General features: G+C 45.9%; 1 protein-coding gene across 1 annotated transcript in view; it reads left to right on the forward strand.

Moving 5' to 3' along the window:
* The window catches only part of CLCN4 (chloride voltage-gated channel 4), a 71,228-nt gene that overhangs the window by 10,220 nt on the left and 34,523 nt on the right, over positions 1-26,485 (forward strand). The window contains exons 3-4 of the mRNA XM_065915711.1: positions 17,932-18,086; positions 22,907-23,006. Coding sequence (XP_065771783.1) covers positions 17,943-18,086; positions 22,907-23,006 — 244 coding nt within the window. The 5' untranslated portion in view covers positions 17,932-17,942. The remainder of the gene's footprint in view (positions 1-17,931; positions 18,087-22,906; positions 23,007-26,485) is intronic.

Here is a 26,485-nt window from a genome sequence, read left to right on the forward strand (position 1 = left end):
AGCACTTTTTAATCACATCCCGGCAGATGAATGGAGGTTAGCTCTTTCTGGGATCTTAGCCTCCCTTCTGGGTTGTGATATAGCTCAGGGTGAAATTTTCTTTTTCTGTCCACTGAAACCCTTGGAGGCAGTGATTGGGTTAGGAGGAGAGGGGGCCACGTCAATGATTACAGACATGCTATTTTCCTCTTAACTCAGTCTGGCCTCCCACCAGCACCCCCTTTGCCCAAAACATAGGAATTGACTGACGTTTCAGCCCTCCCCAGGGTCAACCCCACTGGGCTATGCTTAGGTCACCCTGTGGCCGTGATCCTGCTGTGGCCTTGCTCTGAGGACACAGGGGAGGACAACACAAGGTTGTGCTGGAGGACTCCCTGCATTTAACCTTCATGGAGGTGCAGGTTGTGTCTAAGATATTGTTTTCATCCACGAGGGGGCGTAGCCCACATAAGCAGAAAGATTGTTGTGGTGGAAGATGGTTTGCAGAGCTCTTGGGATAGGGAACCATACTGCGTAGGATTTCTCACCAGCCTTGTCTTCAGCTGCTGTTATGGGCTGAAACCGTGTGTCTTAAAGTGCATCTGAATTCCTAACACCTATTACCTCAGAATCTGACCTTATTTGGAGATTTTGTTCTTGTTGTTCAGTTGCTGGTTCTTTGAGACCCCATGGACTGCAGCACGCCAGGCCTCCCTGTCCATCACCATCTCCCAGAGTTTGCTCAAACTACTGTCCATTGAGTTGGTGATGCTATCTATCCATCTCATCCTCTGTTGCCCCTTTCTCCTCCTGCCCTCAGTCTTTCCCAATATCTGGGTCTTTTCCAGTGAGTTAGTTGTTTGCATCAGGCAGCCAAAATATTGATAGTCTTTAAAAAATTTTTTTAATAATTTTTATTTATTAATTTTTGACTGTGCTGGGTCTTCATGGCTACTTGGGCTTTTCTCTAGTTGTGGAGAATGGGGGCTGCTCTCTAGGTGTGCCTTCTCTTGAGGTGGAACAGAGGCTCTAGTCTGTGCAGGCTTCAGTAGTTGCAGCTCCCCGGCTCTAGAGCACAGGCTTAGTAGTTGTAGCGCATGAGCTTAGTTGCTCTGCGGCATGTGGGATCTTCCTGGACCAGGGATCGAACCTGTATCTCTTGCATTGGCAGGTGTACTCTTTACCAGTGAGTCACCAGAGAAAGACTGAGATAGGGTCTTTATAGAGGTAATCAAAATAGAATGAGGTTGTGAGGGTGGCCTCAGTCCAGCCTGACTGGGGTCTTTATAAGAGGAACTTTCTGCACAGACAGGCGCAGAGAGGAGAGGATGCGAGGTGTACTGGGAGAAGATGGCTGTCAACACTCTTAGCAGAGAGGCTGGGGCTGGATCCAGCCCCCAGGAAACCAATCCTGCTGTCACCTTGACCTCAAACTTCTGGCCTCCGGAACTGAGAGACAAGTTTCAACCATTTGAGCTGCCCAGTCTGTGGGGCTCGTCAGGGTAGCCCTGATGAACCAGTCCAGCAGTGTTTCCCAGGGCATGCATGCCTTTGTCCACCCGGTAGAATGGAGGAGAGCCCGGAAGGCCTTTGCTTTGGTGCTTTTTGCACAGTTTAGGAGAAACTTGACGAACAGGACCTTCTCTGTGGGAACAGGTAGCTCTTGCTTCCTGAGAGGAACGAGACTTCTTCGGTCCTCCCACGACCCAAGAGGAAGGGCCCTTGGGGTCCTGGTGGGAATCTGGCTCCCCACTCACTGTCTGGGGGACTTGGGCCAGGGACCTCACCCCCTCCTCTGCCTCAGTTTGCCAATCTGTCAAATGGGCCTGAGGCCGATGGTGTTTAATTCAGAAAGTGTCAGGGGCCCTGGTGACTGATATGTGTGAAGTGCTTAGACCAGGAGCTCTACTGGATTGTTGTCAGTTATCATGAGGATGATAAATTAATTGAGGACGTCCCAGGTGGTGCTACAGGTAAAGAATGTGCCTGTCAGTGTAGGAGATGAAAGAGACATGGGTTTGATCCTGGGGTCTGGAAGATCCCTGGGGGAGGAAATGGCACATTAGTCCAGTATTCTTGCCTGGAGAATTCTATGGATAGAGGATCCCGGTAGACTACAGTCCATGGGGCCGCAGAGAGCTGGACATGACTGAGTGACTGAGTACACGAGGATGAGGTCCTGGGGACGCTCTCCATCCTTGATCCTGGGCACCGGAAACGCCAAGACCTCAGGGTCCTCTCCCTGCCCTCTGGAGTGGGGGTGTGAGAACACTGAGTCCATTGTGTCAGCCGGAAGAGGCCGATTGCAGTTGGCCTTATCCCCTTCCCACACGCAGGCTGTGTTCTGAAAGGGGACAAAGAGCCCTGGGGCCACAGGAACGGTGCCATGGCAGAGGGGTCTGCTGGGCGGGGGCCGAGGGGGAGGCAGGAGCTGGAGGCGGAAGTCACCCTGCTTGACTCTGCCAGTGCCAGGCAACAGCTTGAAATTGACAAAGGTTGATACTTGGGTTTCTGTCTGGGCGTCCTGTGGCTTTGAGCTTTTTTCTCCTGGGCCACCAGGGGGCTCCTGTGACTGTTGTTGCCTCTCTGTGTAATCCCCCCTCCCTGCCCAGGGAAAGGACTGGGGCGGCACTCAGGGGCTGGAGGATTGGCTAGAAGGGCAGACAGAGCATGGCCCCTCACTGTCCTAAAGGTGTCTACATTTAATTTTTATTTATTTATTTATTTATTTTTTTGGTGTCTACATTTTAGAAGCGAGACTCCATTGTCTCAAATGGATTTGAAGTTGGTGGGCTTTCAGGTCAGATGGAGAGGGGAGGGAAAAAGCTTTGGTTGGGGAAGTGACCAAGACATTGCTTTACAAAAAAAGGGCGAGGACTCTGCCTCCTGCGTTCATACCTGAGTGCAGTCTTCATTCACACCGAATCCATCAGGAGTGACTCTGCCACCAGTGGGGGCATGCTGGAAGGGACAGCATGTCTTGAAGCAGGAAGAGCAGTCTGGCTTGTTGGTCGGCTACAGGAACTGCCAGCTTGCAGTCCATTCCCTCCCCCCTCTGCTGTAACAGGTCCAAAGTCCGCTCCTTTGGGCCCCTGCGATTCTGGGTCACAGCCTGTGGTCGGGTGTTAGACAGAATGCTGACCAGCTGCTCAGAGGAGGAGATGTGTCTTTATATTTGTCAACCCAGTTTTTTTTCTGGGGTTTAAAGCAATAAGGGAAAAATCGAGATGAACTGAGCAGTTAAGGAAACCCCTGGAGCCTAGTAGGGGAAAGCAAGCCATGCCTTCCAAATTCAAATTGTGCCAAAGTATAGAAAAGGCATGCAGTCAAAAGAAGCGTCTCCCAGCCTCTCTCGTTTCCATCTAGTGACTTGAGTATGGTTTACATATTCTTTTTATCCTGTGTATATGCACAGATAAGCAATTTTTCTTGTATTTTTGAGTTTGCCTCTGCAGTGATGTCCAAAGCATTGATCTCACTGCTTGATAGAGTTTTTCTATCTCTTGATGAATGTAATTTTTTTGTTTTTTTTTTTGAAAAAATGTTTATTGAAATATAGTTGATTTACAGTGTTGTGTTAGTTTCAGGTATATAGCAAAGTGATTGTTTTATATATATATATACACTTTTTTCTACATTTTTTTCCATTATAGATTATTACAAGATATTGCATAGAGTTCCTTGTGGTAGAGTAGATCCTTGTTATTGATCTATTTTGTATACAGTAGTGTGTGTATTTTAATCCCAAACTCCCAATTTTAATCCCCAACTCCCTCCCTAGCCTTTTCCCCTTTTGTAACTATAAGTTTGTGTTCTGTGTCTGTGGGTCTATTTCTTTTTTTATAATTAAAATTATTTATTTTAAATTGAAGGATAATTGCTTTACAGTATTGGGTTGTTTTCTGCCAGACATCAACATGAATCAGCCATATGTCCCCTCCCTCTTGAACCTCCCCCCCACCCCATCCCATCTTTCTAGGTTATTACAGAGCCCTGGTTTGAGTTCCCTGAGTCATATAGCAAATCTGTGGGTACATTTCTGTTTTGTAAATATGTTACAGTGGATCATTTTTAAAGATTACACATATAAGTGATATCATATGATATTTGTCTTTCTCTAACTTTCTTCACTTAGTGTGACCATCTCTAGGTCTAGATGGATGTAGTTTTTTTTTTTAAATTGGAGGATAATTGCCTTACAGTGTTTTGTAGGTTTCTGCCATACATCAACATGAATCAGACACAAGTATACATATGTCTCCTCCCTCTTGAACCTCCCTCCCATCTCCCACCCCATCCCACCCCTCTAGGTTGTTACCAAGCCCCCATTTCAGCTCCCTGGGTCATATAGCAAATTCCCCCTGGCTCTATATTTTACATATGGTGTATGTTTCCATGCTTCTCTCTCAGTTCATCCCACCCTCTCCTTCCCCCACTGTGTCCACAAGTCTGTTTTGTATGTCTGCATCTCCATTGCTGCCCTGCAAATAGGTTCATCAGTACCATTTTTCTGTATTCCATATATATGCATTAATATATGATATTTGTTTTTCTCTTTCTGACTTCACTCTGTATAACAGGCTCTCAGTTTATCCAACTCATTAGAACTGACTCAAATTCGTTCCTTTTTGTGGCTGAGTAATGCTCGGTTGCTCAGTCATGTCCAATTCTTTGCAACCCCATGAACTGTAACCCACCAGGCCCCTTCGTCCATGGAATTTTCCAGGCAAGAATACTGGAGCGGGTTGCCACTTCCTTCTCCAGGGGATCTTCCCAACCCAGGGATCAAACCTGGGTCTCCTGCATTGTAGGCGGATTCTTTACCCCCACAGGGAAGTAAGTGTCTGCTGCTACTGCTAAGTCACTTCAGTCGTGTCTGACTCTGTGCGACCCCATCCCTGGGATTCTCCAGGCAAGAACACTGGAGTGGGTTGCCATTTCTTTCTCCAATGCATAAAAGTGAAAAGTGAAAGTGAAGTCGCTCAGTCATGTCTGACTCTTCGCGACCCCATAGACTGCAGCCTAGCAGGCTCCTCCATCCATGGGATTTTCCAGGCAAGAGTACTGGAGTGGGGTGCCATTGCCTTCTCCTGCATTGTAGGCGGATTCTTTACCCCCGCAGGGAAGTAAGTGTCTAAAAGGCCCCTTTGATCCACTTTTGGATTGAGGCACAGAATTTCTCCACTTCAGTGCTGTTGACATTTGGGCCTGTCCTATGCACTGTAGGATATTGAGCAGCATTTTACACTAGATGCCAGCAGCGTACCTCGTCAAATGTGCCAAAAGGTGCCCAGTGTCCGCTGGGGACAGGAGCCACTGGTCCGTCCATCTCTGGTCTGCTGCCCAGCCTCATCCCTTCCCGCAACCCCAAACCTGCCCTAAGGGTGGTGGCTCCCAGGTTAGCCACTCCCGTTGAAGGAGGGACCTGGTTTTCCCCATCATCTGCACGTGGCTTTGTGTGGGTCCCTTGCTCACCCCCCAGTCAGTGGCTGTGCGTGGTGGTTGGAGACTGTTGTTGGCCAGCCTGGGTCATGTGCCCACATGGCGGGGCGTGGGGGAAGCTTTGGTACCAAATGGGTGGAGGGACAATTTTAGGGGGTGAGGATGGCCCACTCTTGCATCCCTGTGTGGAGCTAAATGCTCGGCTGGGCTGTCATCCACTCAGTAACAAGCTCATCTGGCAAATGCCAGGTGCCATTCTTTCCTGACCCATCCCCAGGCCACCCTCGGAGGGTGCTCAGCCCTTTTTCAAGTGAGCAACCTGGACTCCACCAGGCCGAAGGTGGGCCCACATTGGCCTGCAGGGCCCCGGGGTCCTAACCCCCTAATCCCCCTTCAGTTTCTTCCCCCCTGGGTCACCTTCCACAGGACTGTCACAGAGCTGTTTCGGAGCATCTTGTTCTTCTCCAGACACTTCTGTGCTTTGAAAGAAAGTGAGCAGGACCTCCCTGGCAGTCCCGTGGTTAAGATTTTACCTTCCAGTGCAGGGAGTATGGGTTCCATCCCTGGTGGGGAGCTAAGATCCCAGATGCCTCAAAGCTAGAAAAAAAAAAAACCCTGAACATAACACGGAAACAATATTGTAACAAACTCAGTAAAGACTAAAAATGATCCACATCAAAAAACATCAAAAAAAAAAATAACCCCCAGAACATTTTACAGAAATAACACTGTAACAAATTCAAGACAGGCTTAAAGATTGTCTGCATTGAAAAAAAAACAAAAAACAACAAAGCTTGCTTTAAAAAAGAAAGCGAGCAGTTTTTAGACAGCCCCAGAGTACCTCCCGTGGAACAGGAGCTTCCCTTCCCACCATGGTCTCTTTCGACCCAAACCTCCCTGACCATGAAGAGTGGGGAAGGGCTTGTGCTCCAAGGAAAAATGACACTACCATCACCAGAAGAAGGAATAGATTCCCTGGGCAAAAGCCACAGATGAGAATCACGCCTAAGAATCTGCATTTACTGATGGGCGGGCCACATTTTCAGACACTTCTTCAAATTGCAAAGTATAGCAAACACTCCCTGAAGTGTGTAACACCTAGGTGTATGGCTTAATGGATTGTACAAGCATCCATGCCTTCACCCCATTTGTAATGTATATAATTCCTTGTAGATGGGATCACTGGAGGTGGAAATGGCAACTCACTCCAGCATTCTTGCCGGGAAAATCCCACGGACAGGGAAATCTGGCAGGCTGCAGTTTGTGGGGTCACAGAGAGTCGGACAGGACTGAGCTACTGAACAACAGGAACAACAGAAACTGAGAAGCCACTGAAGGTGACAGAGGAGTGACCACAGGTCGCAGTGGAAATTGCTCCTGAGTTGGCTCAGGGCACAGAGCTGAAGCCGTGGGCTGTGGAGACAGGAGTTCCCGTGACCTCAGGCAGGACTTAGGGCTTAAAGGAAGCTGAGGGAAGGATGGCAAGGGAGGCAGGGAAGGGTGCTGCTTGCAGCAGATGGAGAAAGGAGGAGGCAGGCCCCGCCCCCCAGACTCATCTGCTGGTGGCAGCAGGGCTGCCCACAGAGCACCCTCTGGTGCCCTAATGTTGCAATGACACCCTCTCTGAGCCCAGGGGCGCTCAGGCTGGTGGTCTTCAGAGGAGTGGCCGGCAGGCATCAGCCCCGAGGTTAGTGCCTGGTGTAATCCACGCAGGTTGCAAGAAAAGTGACTTTGTAAAGGCTGCTTGTGGTTGGTTGGTGTAGCCTCTGGAAAATCTGTAGGGCTTGCAGTGTTCTTGCAATTTTTTTTTTTAGTTGCCATCCAAGCTCTGGCTCTGAACTCAGTGTTCTTCCCTTTCCACCGTGTCCTGTGAATATGAGTGACCTCTAGCCCTGATGACCTTGACTACTTTGTCAGAGAGATGCTATGACCTTACTTTTATTGACATGCCAGGCGCATCTGCCGTCTTGAAGCATTAGTATAGCTAATTATTTGGAGAAACTTTTTTGATTGTAGGATGTCATAGAAACGTGTTGTTTCCCTGAAGCTTTCAGGTTGAAATGTTGGTAGTGAGGTCCTGTGGTTGCATTTCCGGGGTCTTATCCTTCCCTTCCAGAATCCTGTGCAAGATGGCTGCGCTTCTTTATCTTTGTGCATCCCCAGTGGATTTTGATGCTTCTTTTGCTGCTTCTGTTGGTAGGCGAGGCTTTCAGGCCTACCAGTGATTCTGACAGCTTGGATAGGGGTCGGGCCGGTAGCAGATGCCCCATGAGTGCTTGTGTGAAGCAGGGCCGGCAGTCACCAGCTTACTGCCTGTTTCTGTAAGTCACATGTCGGGGTACCCGGGCACACAACCTTCTTTCTGCTCTGTCTGGGCTACTTTGAGCTTCAGTGACCAAAGGGCCGACTGGAGCAGTTGTGACCGAGATTGTATGGCCCCCTGAGCTGGCAAGAGTCCCCATCTGGCTCTTTGTAGGAAACATTTGCCAACCCCTGAAGGATAGTTATATTATTGTGAGGGAACAGGAAGGAGAAAGGGGGCGAAGCCGGACTGCTAGAAGGGCTTATGAATCCAGCAGAGAATTTGGTAGCAGTTTCTACCATGCCCATGCTGCCAAAGGAACCTGCTGGAACTCCCCCTCAAGTGACCAGCCTTCCTTGTTGACTGGACACTTTTAATCTGAGTTGTGACTTTGCATTCCACCTGCTCAAGTCATCTGGGGATTAGCTAGTAGAGCCGGTAGGCAAATAAGTTGTCACAGCCTGACTTGGGACAGAAAGTGGCATGAATGTTGTCAGGGTCTCATGGCACCCAGCCCTGCTGGGCAGAGAGAGGAGGGGATGGGTGGAAGGGCTTTATGTAACTTCTTGGAGGGGGTGTGCGTGGAAAATGATGGCGGCACCATGTGTAATTGATGGAGGCACCATGTGTAATGGTTCCAAGTGGGAAATCAGCCCAGTGTCCATCCACAGGAGAATAGATAAACTCATTGGGGTTTGTTTCCAGCATCGAATACCATAGAACAGAAAGAGGCAAAGTACGTCATCCCATGGACCAAATCCAGCTCATCCCCTGAGCCAAGAATGAGCTCAGAATGGTTTTTACATTTTTAATGATCAAAAGAAACTGAAAGAAGAATAATTTTTTGTGACAGGTGAAGATTATATGAAATTCAAACTTCAGTGTCCGTGAATCAAGTTTTATTGACACACAGCCCCAGTCATTCATTTGTGTATTGTCTCTGGCTGCTTCTACATGACAGAGGCAGAGCTAAGTAGTCCTTGTCAGGAGCCACGTGGCCCACAAACCTCCAAACCTTTGCTGTCTGGCCCTTGATGGAGAAAATTTGCTGTTGAAGAGCACAGAGAATGAAGAAATGACGATTAGATAAACTCAACAACATGGATAGATCTTATAACATAGAACAAAAGAAGCTGGAAACAAAAGAATCCATTTGTATAAAGTTCAAAAACAGGCCAGATTAATCTGTGGTATGAGGATAGTGAATACCTTTAGGGGTGAAGGAGGGCCTGGAAGGGGCCATGAGGGAGCTTCTGGAGGCTGGTCATATTCTCTTTTTGATCTGGCATCTACCAGTTACGTGGGGGATTTCAGTTTGTGAAAATTTGTGGAGGTGTATACTTAGGATTTTTGCCTTTTTATAAACAGATGTTTATTTCAATTTAAAAAATTTCACTAAGAAAAGTGGTTTCAGTATAGCAGCTCCTCAAAGAGTTAAGCATAGAGTTTGTAATTCTACTCCTAGGTGTCTACCCAAGAGAACTAAAAATACATGTCTGCACAAACACTTGAATGATCATAGCAACATTAGTCACAATAGCCCCCAAGTGCAAACAGCCCAGATGTCCATCAGTTGATGAATGGATAAACACAATGTGGACTGGCCACACAATGGAATATTACTCAGCCATAAAAAGGAGCGATGCATTGACGGCCCAACATGGATGAACATTGAAAAGATTATGATAAGAGAAAGAAGCCCAGCACAAAAGACACATATGACATGATTCTGTTTCTATGAAGTGTCCAGATGAGTGCTTACCAGGGGCTGGGCCAAGAGAGTGACTACTCTGGGCATGAGCTTACTTTTAGAGAATAAAAGTTCTGAAGTTAGATAGTAATGATAGTTGTACCACCTGGTGAATGTATTAAATCCCACTGTAAAAGGGTGAATATTATGGTATATGAATTATATCTAAAAGTGTGTAGAAAAAGAAAAATCACTATCACCCCCTGTGCATCTCTGTAAGCCAGAAGGAAGAGGTTCCAAGATGACAGCCGCCTTGCCTGCTCTTCTGTGCTCCTCTTCCAAACACAGATGATGCAAAGGTTGACTAGGGGAAGGTCTGACTCTTCCACAGGGTAATCCAGACCTGCCCCCAGGCCAGCTGAGTAGTGCAGAGCAGTTTCCAGAATGTAGCTAAAATGAAGACTTTAGATTTGCTGCTTCTGTTTACTAAAACTTCAGTTCTCTGAAAACCAGGGCATATCAGAAGATTGTAAATAACTTGCTTCCTGGACTTTCCATGTGATTATGCCCAGCCCCACACCCCACTTTCCAGATTGCTCTTTTCATCTGGTCTGATTGGAGAGAAATTAGATTGCGGCAGCTACTGGTATGCGTGCATTTCCATCGAAGAGGGAAACATGGACTCTTGGCTTCTTGCAGGTTACAAGATCCCCCTACTTACCCGGGGCTCACTTTTTCTGTGTGTTTAGTAATTTCTTGTGCATTACACTTCTGGATTCCCATTTGTAAGTGTGAAGGGCAATAATGCTCACATATATCACTATAATTTTTGAGGATGTGAGATTATCACTCAGATGATCTCATTTTAACTTTGCCAACAGGAAGAGTCTGTTTTTTTAAAAGATGCTTTTCTGCTCTGTAATAACTGATATAAACAGTTGGTGGTGAAGATAGCTCTGAAATTTCTGGAAAGTCCCCTAGGCTTAACCAATATCTGTACAGAGACAAAAAGTTTTGAGGAATTCAAAAATATTTGCTTGTCCCCATGCATGTGAAAGGGGCTAGTAGTAAGTTTCAGGCTCTGTCTCATGTGTGTGTGCTCTGGAGTGGAAAGCACCTGAGAAACAGTCCAGCCCAGGACTCTGGTTTTTGAGAGGAGGGCAGTGAGAGTCAGCGGAGATCAGTGGAGGTCACACAGCCAGATGGGATTAATGCAGATTTCTCAGTTAGCAAAAATAGATGTCTTTCATTTGAAAGAAAATAGTCTCTGATAAATGTAAAGACTTTGAAGAGTTTTCAGGAAAAGATATTTAAAATGCCAGGCATGGGTTCATGTTTTAATGGCCTCACGGTTCTTGGTAAACAGAAATCACCAAGGATCCCCCAGAAGTTCAGTTTGACTTTGCTTAGTCTCCTTGAGCAGAAATGAGATCCATCAGGTTGCTTCTGTCAGCTGCAGACATCAAAGGACAGATGAGATAAACCGTGGGAACAAGGGAACGTGCAGGGTGGTAAGGAAACATGTTTTTATGAAATACTTCAGGTTTTTCATCTGACAAACAGTTGTGAAGCCCCAGCAATCCTGATTCAGGAGTAAAGCACTTCATAAATGTCTGCTCTTTAAGTGTGCTAACAAAATTCGGAGATAGATGCTGTTAGACCGCCCCTACCACTGCCCCCTCCCCCAAATTCAGAGATGGGTAGACTGAGGCATAGTAAAGTTAAGCAACTAGCCTAAGGTCACAGAGCTACTCAGTGGCAGAGCTGAGATTTGAACCAAGGCAGTGCTGTTTCAAAGCCTGTGTTTTTAACCACTATGCCATGGTGCCTTTCCAGTGGTAATTATTCAAAATGTAGAGGGGAAAAGCATGAAATTAAAGAGCCAGATATGTGATACTTTGAAATCTTTTAAATATATCTGTGAAGAAAATATACCAGCATGTTACAGTGATTCTTTCTCTAAAGTATTGAAAGGTTGCTGCTAGGAGCCGTGAACAACGCTGGGATTCTTGGCTTCCGGAGGAGAGGAATTTGATCCAGGGCCAGTGATGAGGCTTGATTGCTCACAGCTTTTTGTGTAATAAAGTTTTATTAAAGTATAAAAAACCACAGATTTTGACCTGTGGGGCTAGAGAAGACTCTTAGGAGTCCCTTGGACTGCAAGGAGATCAATCGAGTCAATCCTAGAGGAAATCAGTCCTGAATATTCATTGGAAGGACTCATGCTGAAGCTGAAGCTCCAATACCTTGGCTACCTGATGTGAAGAGATGACTCAATGGAAAAGACCCTGATGCTGGGAAAGATTGAAGGCAGGAGGAGAAGGGGACGACAGAGGATGAGATGGTGGGATGGCATCACCAACTCGATGGACACGAGTTTGAGCAAGCTCCAGGAGTTGGTGATGGACAGGGAGGCCTGGCGTGCTGTAGTCCATGGGGTCACAAAGAGTTGGACATGACTGAGCGACTGAACTGAACTGAAAGTATAAAAGATATAGAGAAAGCTTCTGACAGACATCAGGAGGGGACAGAAAGAATGCCCCCATGCTAGTTTTAGCAAGGAGTTATATACCTATTAGTCAGTCAGTCAGTCAGTTCAGTTGCTCAGTCATGTCCCACTCTTTGCAACCCCATGAACCGCAGCACACCAGGCCTCCCTGTCCATCACCAACTCCTGGAACTTACCCAAACTCATGTCCATCGAGTTGGTGATGCCATCCAACCATCTCATCCTCTGTCATCCTCTTCTCCTCCTGCACTCAATCTTTCCCAGTATCAGGGTCTTTTCCAGTGTGTTGTCTCCTCACATGAGGTGGCCAAAGTATTAGAGTTTCAGCTTCAGCATCAGTCCTTCCAATGAACACCCAGGACTGATCTCCTTTAGGATGGACTGGTTGGATCTCCTTGCAGTCCAAGGGACTCTCAAGAGTCTTCTCCAACACCACAGTTCAAAAGCATCAATTCTTTGGTGCTTAGCCTTCTTTATAGTCCAACTCTCACAACCATACATGATTACTGGAAAAACCATAGCCTTGACTAGATGGACCTTTGTTGACAAAGTAATGTCTCTGCTTTTTAATATGCTGTCTAGGTTGGTCATAACTGTCTTTCCAAGGAGTAAGCATCTTTTAATTTCATGGCTGCCATCACCATCTGCAGTGATTTTGGAGCCCAGAAAAATAAAGTGAGCCACTGTTTCCCCATCTATTTGCCATGAAGTGATGGGACCAGATGCCATGATCTTAGTTTTCTGAATGTTGAGCTTTAAGCCAACTTTTTCACTCTCCTCTTTCACTTTCATGAAGAGGCTCTTTAGTTCCTCTTCACTTTCTGCCATAAGGGTGGTGTCACCTGCATATCTGAGGTTGTTGATATTTCTCCCGGGAATCTTGATTCCGGCTTGTGCTTCCTCCAGCCCACCTTTTCTCATGATGTACTCTGCATATAAGTTAAATAAGCAGGGTGACAATATACAGCCTTGACATACTCCTTTTCCTATTTGGAACCAGCCTGTTGTTCCATGTCCAGTTCTAACTGTTGCTTCCTGAAATGCATATAGGTTTCTCAAAAGGCAGGGCAGGTGGTCTGGTATTCCCGTCTCTTTCAGAATTTTCCACAGTTTATTGTGATCCAAACAGTCGAAGGCTTTGGCATAGTCAATAAAGTAGAAATAGATGTTTTTCTGGAACTCTTGCTTTTTCGATGATCCAGTGGATGTTAGCAATTTGATCTCTGGTTCCTCTGCCTTTTCTAAAACCAGCTTGAACATCTGGAAGTTCATGGTTCACGTATTGCTGAAGCCTGGCTTGGAGAATTTTGAGCATTACTTTACTAGAGTGTGAGATGAGTACAACTGTGTGGTAGTTTGAGCATTCTTTGGCATTGCCTTTCTTTAGGAAAGAAATATACCTATTAGCAAGCTCCTAATTAGAGAAAGGAAACACCTCAAAACTGAGAGAGCTGCACCAGGCCCTTCTCCCACAACATGCATTTTGAGATGGCATCAGCACAAGGTGAGTCATCCCAGGCCATAAAACAATTGACATGAATCTTGAAGAAAGGCAGATTTCCAAGCAAAGGCATAGTTCATTAGGAGAAGGCAATGGCACCCCACTCCAGTACTCTTGCCTGGAAAATCCTATGGATGGAGGAGCCTGGTAGGCTGCAGTCCATGGGGTCGCAAAGAGTCAGACACGACTGAGTGACTAACTGAACTGAGCTCAGGGTTTGAGATAAAGTTAAGTTCGGGTGGAACCAGGTGTTGCCGACAACACGGGATTAGAAGAGAACAGAAAAAGTCTGCTACTTGCAGTTTTAGTTCCTTCTGCTGCTTGGGGGCCTCTGGCCTCCCTACAGATGCTATTAACACTCTCTCTATGATGACAGATAATTGCTATTTTCTTCTTGCTACTTTTCCAAATTTTCCAAGTTTTTTTTTTGCAAGTTGGGTGGTAAGTTGTATATTTGAAAAATGGCACAATATTTCTGATTTTGAGTGTTCTTCTAGAGCCTTGCCATTCCCTTAAAAAGTAATGGAATTTCCTTCCTTTCCCTTGAACCTGAGCAGTGTTTTGTGACTTCCTCAATGAAAGGAATGTGGCCAGGGGAATTCCCTGAAGGTTCAGTGGTTAGTGGGGCTTTGCAGCTGGCTCAGTGGCAAAGAATCCGCCTCCCAATGCAGGAGACATCGGTTCAATCTCTAGGTCGTGAAGATCCCATGGAGAAGGAAATGACAATCCACTCTAGTATTCTTGCCTGGAGAATCCTATGGACAGAGGAGCCTGGTGAGCTACAGTCCATGGGGTCGCAGAAGAATCGGATATTACTTAGCGACTGAACAACAACAACCAGTGGTTAGGACTTGGTGCTTTCACTGCTGGGGCCTGGGTTCAATTCCTGGCCAGGGAACTATGCAAAGTCACCCCCTCCTTCTGAGTCCCCTAAAAGGCCCCCAGTTAGATCTACAGATTAGGTCATATTTATTTTCCTTTACCAATTATGTCTGATTGTCACGACCATGTCTTGCTCTTTCAAAAAGTTTAAAGTTGCAGTTGTTCTCCAGAGTGACTTTTTGTTTCAACCGTTATTGCCCAGAGTTGTTGCTTGTTTAGGGTTTTGGTTAAGTTTCAGGTAACATGAACTTCTTTATAATAGAATATCCAAGTGTCTGCAGTTCTTCACTCTGCTGTTGTTTAGGTTTTTCTTACAGGGGCTCCCTGTGGTGAGTTAACAGCCTGCCGCCGCCTTTTTCCCATTAGAGATTTTCTTTACCGCATATAAAACAAGGCTATTACCATCTTGTTTTTGTAAAAGTGAGAATGAAATCTTTGCTTTCTAACCTTATGCCTTCTCTTTTCTTATTGGTTGCTACTGACTTCAGCAATATACTTCTTCCCTGGGCACTCATTGGTGGGTATAGTTTTCAACCTGGCATGGTTCAAACCTCAAACTTTTAGAGTTTTAAAAGCAGTTAAGTTACGCAGTCAATAAATCCATTACTATGGCCACTTTACTGTGTGTAGGGTGATTACTCCACTTTGCCCGTAGCGACTTCTCAATTTGATCAAAATGCAGTTTTGTCAGGTCATGGGTGAGTCCTCCAGATGTAAAAATACATAAAGCAGTGAGAGAAGCCTGTGCTCAAATATTTTAATAACCACCCTTCCCTTTAACCATCTTATTCTGGCACTTTTGTGGTCTCCGCCTTATAATTCACATTGTCATGCTCTTTGCCAAAGTAATTTTAATTTAGTGCTTATTCCAACCTCTTGTCTTTGTAAGAGTACATGATTTTTCTCGTTAACTGGGGGTGAGCGTTGGTCCTGCTGCAGAGCGTTTTCTCTGGGTCAAATGAGTTCCTACGTGATCTGTAAAACAGGTTCTAATGGCAGTGTAACTGAGGGAGATGTCTTGGTTTATTTGCTATTGTTTTCCAGATGAGGGGAGCCAGGTTAATGGGAGTGGAATTGTGATCTTAGGCAGGAGAGGAAGAAATATGCAACTTTGCTACTGCCCTGGCAGCAGGCGCCCTTTTGACTGGATTTTAAGGAAAATTAGAAGTGAGTGCCTGCTCTCAGGGCAGCTTGCCCAGGGCAGCGTGCCTCCAGCCTGGCATGGCTCTTGGCTTGTCTTAGTCTGTTTGGTTGGCTATAACAAAATACCACAGGCTGGGTGGCTTATAAACAGATATTTATTCCTCACAGTGCTGGAGGCTGGAAGTCTGAGATCAGGCTGCCAGCGTGGTTGACTGAGGGCTCTTCTCCCAGTCACAGATTTCTTGTTGTGTCCTTGTGCGGTGGAAGGGGCCAGTGTGCTCCCTGGGGCCCCTTTTATACAAGCACTAATCCTATTTATGAGGACTCTGCCCTTAGCGTCCAATCGCTTCCCAAAGATCCCACCTTCTAATACCATCCACTGGGGATTAGGGTTTCAACATATGAATTTGGGGTGGGGGCACAAACATTCAGACCATAGAATGACTCTCCCACCAGTTAAGTGTTGCCAGCATTTTCACTCTCCCATTGCTGTTACTGGCGTTGTTGTTCAGTCATTCAGTCATGTCCCACTCTTCGCAGCCCTATGTACTCCAGCACACCAGGCTTCCCTGTCTTTTATCATCTCCCAAAGTTTGCTTAAAGTCATGTCCATTGAGTTGTTGATGCCATCCAACCATCTCATCCTCTGCTGTCCTCTTCTACTCCCTCCTTCAATCTTTCCCAGCATCAGGGTCTTTTCAAGTGAGTCAGTTCTTCACATCAGGTGGCCAGAGTATTGGAGATTCAGCTTCAGCATCAGTCTTTCCACAGAATACTCAGGGTTGATTTCTTTTAGGATTGACTAGTTTGATCTCCTTGCAGTCCAAGGGACTCTCAAGAGTCTTCTCTAACATCACAGTTCAGAAGCACCTGTTCTTCGGCATTCAACCTTTTTTTATGTTCCAACGCATATCCATACAGAACTATTGGAAAAACCACAGCTTTGGCTTGACAAACCTTTGTAGGTCTTGGCTGTCCACACTACAGCCCCAGAGGCTGCCTGCCTGCATGGTCCACTTTATCTCCTAGGGGAGCTGGTTACTGGTTTGATTACAGTGATTTGGTTTTGAGTGGTAGGCCTCAACCCTATTCCCCACCCCTCCACCAGCTCTCTCATTTTGATGTCCTGCTTTTGCAGAATGTGAGGTTTTCCATAAATGTGTGTAGTTGACTGTCAGTATGACTGGCTCTGTATTTGTGAATTTGCCTTCTCACTAAAATGTATTTGTAAGCCCCAGAGCAATTAATATGTGTGGTGCTTGGCCAGTCATTTGCAGAGCTGCCAGAAATGCATGATCCTTGCTAAGGTTGGAGAAGTTGGTGCTCAGCTATCTTGTTTTAGTTCCCAGACCAGAAACAAGTGTCCTTTTCACAATTTCTTTAGTACCATATTTTCCCCATTTTTGCTCCTTTTTTTTTTTTTTACTGGTAATTTCATTGTTTCCAAAGGCCCTGAGATGCAGGGCAGGAGGGCCTGTAGTGTTTCTGAGCCTGAGAAGGCTGCACTATGCCTTATGGAGAAAATACGTGTGTTAGACAAGCTTCCTGCAGCATGAGTGACAGTGCTGTTGGTTGAGTTCAATGTGAATGAGTCAACAATATATATTTGATATTTTTGCTGTTGTCGTTTAGTTGCTAAGTTGTGTGTGACTCTTTTGCAACCCCATGGACTGTAGCCCACGAGGCTCCTCTGTCCATGGGATTTCCCAGGCAAGAAGACTTGCAGTGGTTTGCCATTTCCTTCTTTAGGATATCTTCTCAACTTAGAGGTTGAACCCACATCTCCTGTATTGGTGGGTGGATTCTTTACTGCTGAGCCATTTGGGAAGTTCATATGTATCTGATAAGGTGTCTTTAAATGGAAACACAAAGTTATATATTGATGTTGTGACTAAAGGCTCCAAGTAACCTAACCTTTTAATTCTCTTAGGGATAGTGCTTCAGTACTCACTAATTCAGTGGCCATGGTGACTTTATAGCACATAACTACCTCAAATAATAAGTAATTAATGTTTGGGTTTCCCCAAAATTCATATGGTGAAACCTAATCCCCAGTACGATAATATTAAGAGGAAAGACTTTTGGAAGGTAATGAGGTCTTGAAGGTGGGGCCCTCCTGGATGGGATTAGTGCCCTTATGAAAGACACCTATAGACCTCCATCACATGAAGACACAGTGAGTAGACGGCCACACGAACTAGGAAGTGGACTCTCAGCAGGCACTAAATCTGTTAGTGCATTGATCTTGGACTTGCTAGCCTCTGAAAATGTGAGAAATAAATGTATGTTGTTGATAAGCCAACCAGTCTGTGGTATTTTTGTTACAGCAGTCGATACTGACTAAGACAGACTGTTTTCGTCACAGCAGAACCACTTATGCTGAAATCAGTCTTTCTGCTACCAGAAAATAGAGCACATAGATTGTCCTTCCAGGACTGTGCAATGCCCTGCTTTCATTTCTAACCACAGATTTTCTCTTCCAGATGTAAGTAGCATGGTCAATACAGGAGTGATCAGTGGTTCTGAAAACCTGATGGATTTCCTCGACGAGCCATTCCCTGATGTGGGGACATATGAGGACTTCCACACCATCGACTGGCTGAGGGAAAAGTCACGGGACACCGACAGACACAGGAAGGTCTGTGCTGTTCATAAAGTCACATTGAGGGGAATCCCTTCAGAGGGCTTAGTCATGCTGTCACCAGATATTTACTGAGCTAGTACTTGGATTCATGCATCATGTTCTAAGGCAGGTTCTAGAGAAGAGAAGGAAGTGATGTGAACAGATAATTATAGTACCAGGTGCTTTGGGTGGGAGGCTGTGTCATACCAAGGTGTGGTGTGGAGGGCGAGGAGGGGGCTCTGGAACCAGATAGATCGGGTATATCCTGACCATGCCACCTTCCGGCTGGGTCACTTTTGGGATGCTATTTCTGGACCTTGTCTTCTCATTTGCAAGAATGAAGTTAATTATACCTATAGATAAATGAGGCTATGTGTGTATGAAAGCACATATGACAGCACCTGGCATCTCACTGGCTTCAAGATGCATTTTAATGGACTCCAATAAAGTTGTGTATCAAGTGCTGTGGGATCATTTAGGAGGGGCCATGAAGGAGGGACTTTATAGTGAGGGTGGCATTTCAGTGGGGTGTTGATGGATGAGTAAGAGTGTGCTAGGCAGAGGAAGGGGAAAGGGTCCTAATCAGGAGCTGCCCTTTTTTAGGTCACAGTAACATGAAAGACTGCACATTTAGGCAGTTTAAGGAGCTCTGAGGTCTGGTGGCAGAGTCAAGGAAGGAGAGGACTGTAGATGAGCTTGGGTGCATGGGCAATGGGGCCACATAGGGAATGACTGAGTAGAAGAGCTGACATTTCCTTTTGATGGCCACAAGAGAGATGCTCCACCAGGGGGTAAACAGGAAGCTTGGAAATGAGTTCAGGAGAAAGAGGAAGAAGATCTGACAAGAGTGCCAACGGAGAGAGGCTTGGGGTCACAATCGTTCACAGGAGCCATTGGCAGGATGGGGGGCAGTACTGGGATTAGGATGATGGCCTGGCTGTGGTCAGAAGGGGGTGAGACCTTGGATGACGAGATGGGAGGAAAGCAGAGCAGCAGATGTTCGGGTGAGGCCACTGAGTTGTGTTTCAGCCGCTATGAAGTTTGAGCTGTTTGTCCAGCCTGCAGCCCTGTGCCGTTCAAGGTCATGGTCAGGATTGCGGTGGAGAATGAGGGGTCCTTGGTGTGTGAGTGGGTGCTGAAGCTTTAGAAGTGGTCCAGGTGGCCTGGGTCTGGAGAGGGAGAGATCAGGAGTGTTGCCAGGATTTAGTGGGTTCCGTGGGAGGGACTGGGGACCAGGGATGGATACTTAGGTGAAGGAGGGCAACCAGCAGAGTGGCTGCACGTGAAAGGGGGAGAGAGTGGCGAGGATGGAGCTCCCTTCACCGAGAGGTCAGGTCAGAGATGCAGCAGCCACAAAGGCGAGGACAGCTTCAGAGAGTCTGAATGAGCCGTCAATATCCAGAGTGAGACCAAGTCACATCATGTTACACAGTGGCAGGAAAGGGAGGCTGAGAAGTGTGTAGGGAGTGAGATCCCGTGGACACTGATGCAGGCTATTGGCTCTGACCTGGAGGAACGGAGACGAAGGGGCAGCCTTCCGTCTGGAACAGGGGTCACAGACTGTGGCCCTTGGGCAAATCCAGTGCATTGCCTATTCCCAGAACTCCCACTGCTTTGGCACACAACCGTGTCTGTGCATGTGCACACTCTTTGTTTTTTTTTTTTTTTAATATTTATTTACTTTTTATTTTTTTTTTATTTTTATTTTTTTTTAAATATTATTTTTTATTTGGCTGTGGCATGTGGGATCTAGTTCCCTGATCAGGGATGGAACCCGGGTCCCCTGCACTGGGGGCAGGAAGTCCTAGAGCCACTGGACCACCAGGGAAGTCCCATGTGCACACTCTTTATGGCTCTTCTTGTGTGACAACCACAGACTCCAGTAGTTGCCACAGAGACCTTCTGACCTTCCAAGCTGAAAATACTGACTTTCTGTCTCTTTATAGGAAATGTTTGCCAGCCCTTGCTCTTAGGGGTGTAGGGGAATGATGATCTCAGGGATGTAGGATTCTGTTAACACAGCGAGGGAAAGGGGGGCTCCTAATTGCACTCATCTCACACGCTAGAAAAGTAATGCTCAAAATTCTCCAAGCCAGGCTTCAGCAATATGTGAACCGTGAACTTCCAGATGTTCAAGCTGGTTTTAGAAAAGGCAGAGGAACCAGAGATCAAATTGCTAACATCCACTGGATCATCGAAAAAGCAAAAGAGTTCCAGGAAAACATCTATTTCTGCTTTATTGACTATGCCAAAGCCTTTGACTGTGTGGATCACAATAAATTGTGGAAAATTCTGAAAGAGATGGAAATACCAGACCACCTGACCTGCCTCTTGAGAAACCTATATGCAGGTCAGGAAGCAACAGTTAGAACTGGAAATGGAACAACAGACTGGTTCCAAATAGGAAAAGGAGTACGGCAAGGCTATATATTGTCACCCTGCTTATTTAACTTATATGCAGAGTACATCATGAGAAATGCTGGGCTGGAAGAAGCACAAGCTGGAATCAAGATTGCCGGGAGAAATATCAATAACCTCAGATATGCAGATGACACCACTCTTATGGCAGAAAGTGAAGAGGAACTAAAAAGCCTCTTTATGAAAGTGAAAGAGGAGAGTGAAAAAGTTGGCTTAAAGCTCAACATTTAGAAAACTAAGATCGTGCCATCTGGCCCCATCACTTCATGCAAATAGGTGGGGAAGCAGTGGAAACAGTGTCAGACTTTATTTTTTGGGGCTCCAAAATCACTGCAGATGGTGATGACATCTGCAGCCATGATGTTAAAAGACACTTACTGCTTGGAAGGAAAGTTATGACCAACCTAGATAGCATAGTAAAAAGCAGAGACATTACTTTGTCAACAAAGGTCCATCTAGTCAAGGCTATGGTTTTTCTAGTGGTCATGTATGGATGTGAGAGTTGGATGGTGAAGAAAGCTGAGCGCCGAAGAATTGATGCTTTTGAACTGTGGTGTTGGAGAAGACTCTTGAGAGTCCCTTGGACTGCAAGGAGATCCAACCAGTCCATACTAAAGGAGATCAGTCCTGGGTGTTCATTGGAAGGACTGATGCTGAAGCTGAAACTCCAGTACTTTGGCCACCTCGTGTGAAGAGTTGACTCATTGGAAAAGACCCTGATGCTGGGCAAGATTGAAGGTGGGAGGAGAAGGGGACGACAGAGGATGAGATGGTTGGATGGCGTCACCGACTCAATGGACATGAGTTTGAGTAAACTCCGGAAGTTGGTGATGGATGTGGAGGTCTGGCGTACTGCGATTCATGGGGTCGCAAAGAGTCAGACATGACTGAGCGACTGAACTGACTGAACAACACTGTGTGTAGACATAACCATCTGCCTGGGAAACGTGGTCCATGCTGCCTCATTCAGCATTCTTGCTATTGGTCAAAACCACAGTAAGTTGTCATATCATACAGGTCAGAATGGCCATCATCAAAAAGTCCACAAATAATAAATGCTGTAGAGAGAGTCTACAAATAATAAATGTGGAGAAAAAGGAACCTTCCTAGACCATTGGTGGGAAGGTCAGTTGGTACAGCACTATGGAGAACAGTATGGAGGTTACTTAAAAACTAAAAATAGAGTTATCTTGTGATTCAGCATCCCACTCCTGGGCATATTAGAGAAAACTCTTAACTGTTTACATGCAAGACATGGAAGCAACCTAAGTGTCCCATCAGCAGAGGAATGGATAAAGAAGATGTGGTAATACATACAGTGGAGTACTCTCCAGTCATAAAAAATGTATGAAATAATGCCCTTTGCAGCAACATGGATTCAACTAGAGATTATCATAGTAAGTAAGGTAAGTCAGACAGAGAAAGACAAATATGATATCACTTATATGTGGAGTCTAAAATATACAAATGAACTTATTTAATACAAATGAACTTATTTACAAAACAAAAACATTCCAAGACATAGAAAACCAACTTACAGCTACCATAGGGAAAGTAGGGAGGAGATAAACTAGAAGTTTGGGATTGACAGACACACACTACTACATATAAAATAGATAACAACAAGGTCATACTGTATAGTGCAGGGAACTATATTTAATATCTTGTAATAATCTATAATGGAAAAAAATCTAAAAAAGAAGATATATATAAAACTGACTCACTTTGCTGTACACCTGAAATTAACACACCATTGTAAATCAACTATTCTCCAATAAAAAATAAGTTAAACACTTTAGAAAAAGGATGTCCAAAAGTCCATAGCTGTAAACACACACACACACACACACACACACACACACACACACACACACACACACACACACACACACACACACACACACACACACACACACACACACACACGTGTTCTTATGCTTGGAATGTACCAGTTAAATAAAATGTATTTGACCAAGATGTTCTTGCTGTTAACATGTAGCTTGAAAACCAAAGAAGGAAATGAAATCTTTGTTGAAGAGGGTCTTTTGTGAACAGGCGTTACTATATAAGCTGAAATAGTGATTGGTATAGAAAATGCTGACACCAAAGTGATGTCTCCCTTCAGAATGACTTTGGAATAATCAGGGATCTAGTCATGCTTAGTAAGGCTTTTTTTACTTAAGTGATTTTTTTGGGGATTCTGATTTTTTGGAGATCATCATCCTCATAGCTCTGTGAACGAGAAAGCCCATTTGACCATCACGCTCAGTAACTGAAAGAATCACCTAAGTGGCCATCTAGTTGCTTAGTTACATTTGTTTTCTCAGTCACCCTGTTTCCTGAGGAAACAGTTGCAGAAAAGGAAGTTTGAATTGGAACGTGTATCCACATCAGCTCTGATGTCTTTTTATTTCTAGATAACCAGCAAAAGCAAGGAGTCCATATGGGAGTTCATCAAGAGCTTGCTGGACGCCTGGTCGGGATGGGCAGTCATGCTGCTCATCGGCCTGCTGGCAGGTATGTGCTGCTTCTCTTGTACTTCATGCCAGGAGTTTGAGGCTTGAAATATCTAAGAGCAAAATAGAAGACTTGCTCATCTGTCAGTGAAGCAAGGAGACCCCAGGGCATGGGTGGACCAGGTACAGTCATTGGAGACTGGTACCAAGAGAGCTGGGCTTCCCTGGTAGCTCAGTGGCAAAGAATCCACTGGCCAGCGCAAGACACACGGGTTCAATCCCTGGGTCGGGAAGATCCCCTGGAGAATGGAATGGCAACCCACTCCAGTATTCTTGCCTGGAGAATCCCATGGACAGAGGAGCCTGGCGGGCTATTGTCCATGGGGTCATAAAAGTGGAACATGACTGAGAAACCAAAAGCACACACTTCACATTCTGTAGGACTTGGCTATGGAGCAGGCTAGAAAGGACGGGAACGTTTTGCTCTCTCAAACATCTTGTGAGAATGAACTTGACTAACACTGGCAGGCCCTGGGATGAACATCGAGAGACGCTCCCAGTAACACGAGACTCTGCAGGGTCTGAGGCCTGGGAGAGGCACCTCCAGTCCTTGGGTTGTTCTGACCCTCGGGGACTCTGTGTCCTTCATTTTTATAATCCCAGCACCACATCATTGTGACCCATCAGTGTTTTCAGAGCAAATGAACATGTATCTGGAGGGGACGCCTCCCCTTTTAATAGCAAACACTCCAGCCCTCCATGGAAATCATTTCCTGAAATTTCCTTCCTCTTAGGAGGCTGTGAAGGTTAATGTCAAAGAGGAAAAAACTGATCAAGTTAAAGAGATTTCCTTAAGAAAATCCCCTGCCTGTAGTAACATCATAGTTATGGTTAGAGGACTGATCAGAGAATGACTGTGATATGGGTCCAGTGTAGTACATGCTGTCTGACAGCACTCCCATGGGGCACAGTGAAATTTTGTGATTGGAGGACTCTGATTTCTGGCCGCCTGTCATTTGTTACATTGACGATGGTGGGAGGGGCTCGGTTGCCAGGGAAGGGCTCTGTGTGCCTGGCGGATCATAAAGCGCCCAGAAAAGTGCTGAAGTGGCAGTCCTCTCCCTCCAACCGCAGCAGCTGCCCATTCGCCCCATCCTGCCCTTCCGCTGCCCATGGTGCTCCCCGTGGATATTGGTAGCAGTTCATGGATATACGACATTTGCCACCCCTTTGTTTGACTGCTAATGTGAAGACCTTTAAAGGAAGGCGGAGAAGTAGTTTGCTGTGAATTTTGATGTCTTTGTTTAGAATAGATTTATAAAACGCTACCTAGGGTTATTTTTGGCTCCTGGAAAGTGGAGATGGACGTGGAAAATGAAGAAATCCGAGGAGATGTTCTGGCCTAGATTTATCAACTGATCCAAAAGCCTAGTTGGGCTGTCTTTAACACATCAGATACGAACAACCTGGCTTCTCTGGTAATCCAATTTCCCTCACTTCTTTTAGGTGGGATCACCTGGGGATTTAAAAATACTGCTGCCCAAATTGCAATTAAATAGTACTCCAGAAATGACGCCCTAGCATTGAGTAAAGCCCTTCTACCTGTGGTGCCTCCTCCTCTATTCAGGTGGCTAAAGTGTTCTTTTGATCTGCATGCACGGGGAAGGGAAATCCAGAAAACTCTGCCTCATTCGCCTTCCCATTCCCCAGCTGTCTAATGGTGGTGAGACCCAGGAGTCCCACTGCCTGGCCTGTCACCTCCTTAGTGGCAGCCTGGGTATTGTATTCTGACTCCTAAGATGGAGAGACCCAATGCAGCGCCTATGAAGGGCATTAACCCAGAGCCACCACTGGGGGTCGCTGTTGTTCCACACAACGTTTTTGTTCAAAGGTCATCTTTCTTGTCACCTTTTCTAAAAGTAGCTTTCTCTCTCTCGGATCTTCATCCCCCTCGTCCACCATTATGTATGTATGCGTGTATATATGTAACAGCTTTATTGAGCTATAACTCACATACCATACAATTCACCTTTTTTGCAGCCAACACCAAGATCGATTTTAGAACATTTTCACCAGCTCCCAAAGAACCTCCCTACCCTTTAGCTATCAGCCACAGTGCCCCCAGACTCTTTTTAGTCTTAGACAACCGCTGATCTACTTTCTATCTCTGTAGATTTGCCTATTCTGCACATTTCATAAAATGGAATCATATATTTGATCCTTTCTGACTTGCTTCATTCAAGCATAATGTTGCCAAGGCTCATCCACACTGTCCCATGTGTCTGTACTTCATTCCTTTTTATTGCCATCCTAGGTGGACGACATTTGGCTCTTCCCTTCAGCAGCTGATGGGCATACAGGTTGTTTCCACTTTTTGGCTTTTGTGAATATGCTGCTGTGAACATCTGTGTCCACATCTTTATGAGGATATATATTTTCATTCCTCATGGGCAGATATCGAGGACTAGAATTCCTTGGTCAGGTGGTGACTGTTGGTTTACCTTTTTGAGGATCTGCCCACCTGTTCTCCGGCACCATTGTGGGAGATGGCCGCCACTGGAGCACACTGTATTCTTCTCTCCATCACTTACACCTGTTGTCAGAGCCCCTTACCTGGTGGTGGTTTAGTCGCTAAGTCCTCCTAAGAGGAAGGAAATTTCAGGAAACGATTTCCATGGAGGGCTGGAGTGTTTGCTATTAAAAGGGGAGGCGTCCCCTCCAGATACATGTTCATTTGCTCTGAAAACACTGGTGGGTCACAATGATGTGGTGCTGGGATTATAAAAATGAAGGACACAGAGTTCCCGAGGGTCAGAACAACCCAAGGACTGGAGGTGCCTCTCCCAGGCCTCAGACCCTGCAGAGTCTCGTGTTACTGGGAGCGTCTCTCGATGTTCATCCCAGGGCTTGCCAGTGTTAGTCAAGTTCATTCTCACAAGATGTTTGAGAGAGCAAAACGTTCCCGTCCTTTCTAGCCTGCTCCATAGCCAAGTCCTACAGAATGTGAAGTGTGTGCTTTTGGTTTCTCAGTCATGTTCCACTTTTATGACCCCATGGACTATAGCCCGCCAGGCTCCTCTGTCCATGGAAGTCTTGCAACTCCATGGATTGTAGCCCTCCAGGATTCTCTATCCATGGGATTCTCCAAGCAAGAATACTGGATTGGGTTGTCATTTCCTTCTCCAGGGAATCTTCCCAACCCGGGAATCGAACCTGGGTCTCCTGCATTGCAGGCAGATTCTTTACCAGCTGAGCTACAAGGGAAGCCCCCTTACGTACGTACGTACTTAGTCTAGTGTCTTTCTCCCTGCATGAGGTGGGATTCCGTGAAGGCAGGGACCTGAGTTTGCTTTGCTCAGTGCTGTACCCCAGGGTGCAGAGCTTGCTTCCGTACTAAGTAGGTGCTCAGTAAGTAGCCCTTGAGTGAATGGATGGACCTGAGTTTTCTGATTTTCATTCACTTGTTGCTCTCATTCATTCAACCTGATATATATTTCCAGCTGTACACCTGACATGCATACAACAGTGGACAAGGCTGGG

Source organism: Muntiacus reevesi, chromosome X (genome assembly GCF_963930625.1).
Source record: "Muntiacus reevesi chromosome X, mMunRee1.1, whole genome shotgun sequence".
In the NCBI taxonomy this organism is placed as follows: domain Eukaryota; kingdom Metazoa; phylum Chordata; class Mammalia; order Artiodactyla; family Cervidae; genus Muntiacus; species Muntiacus reevesi.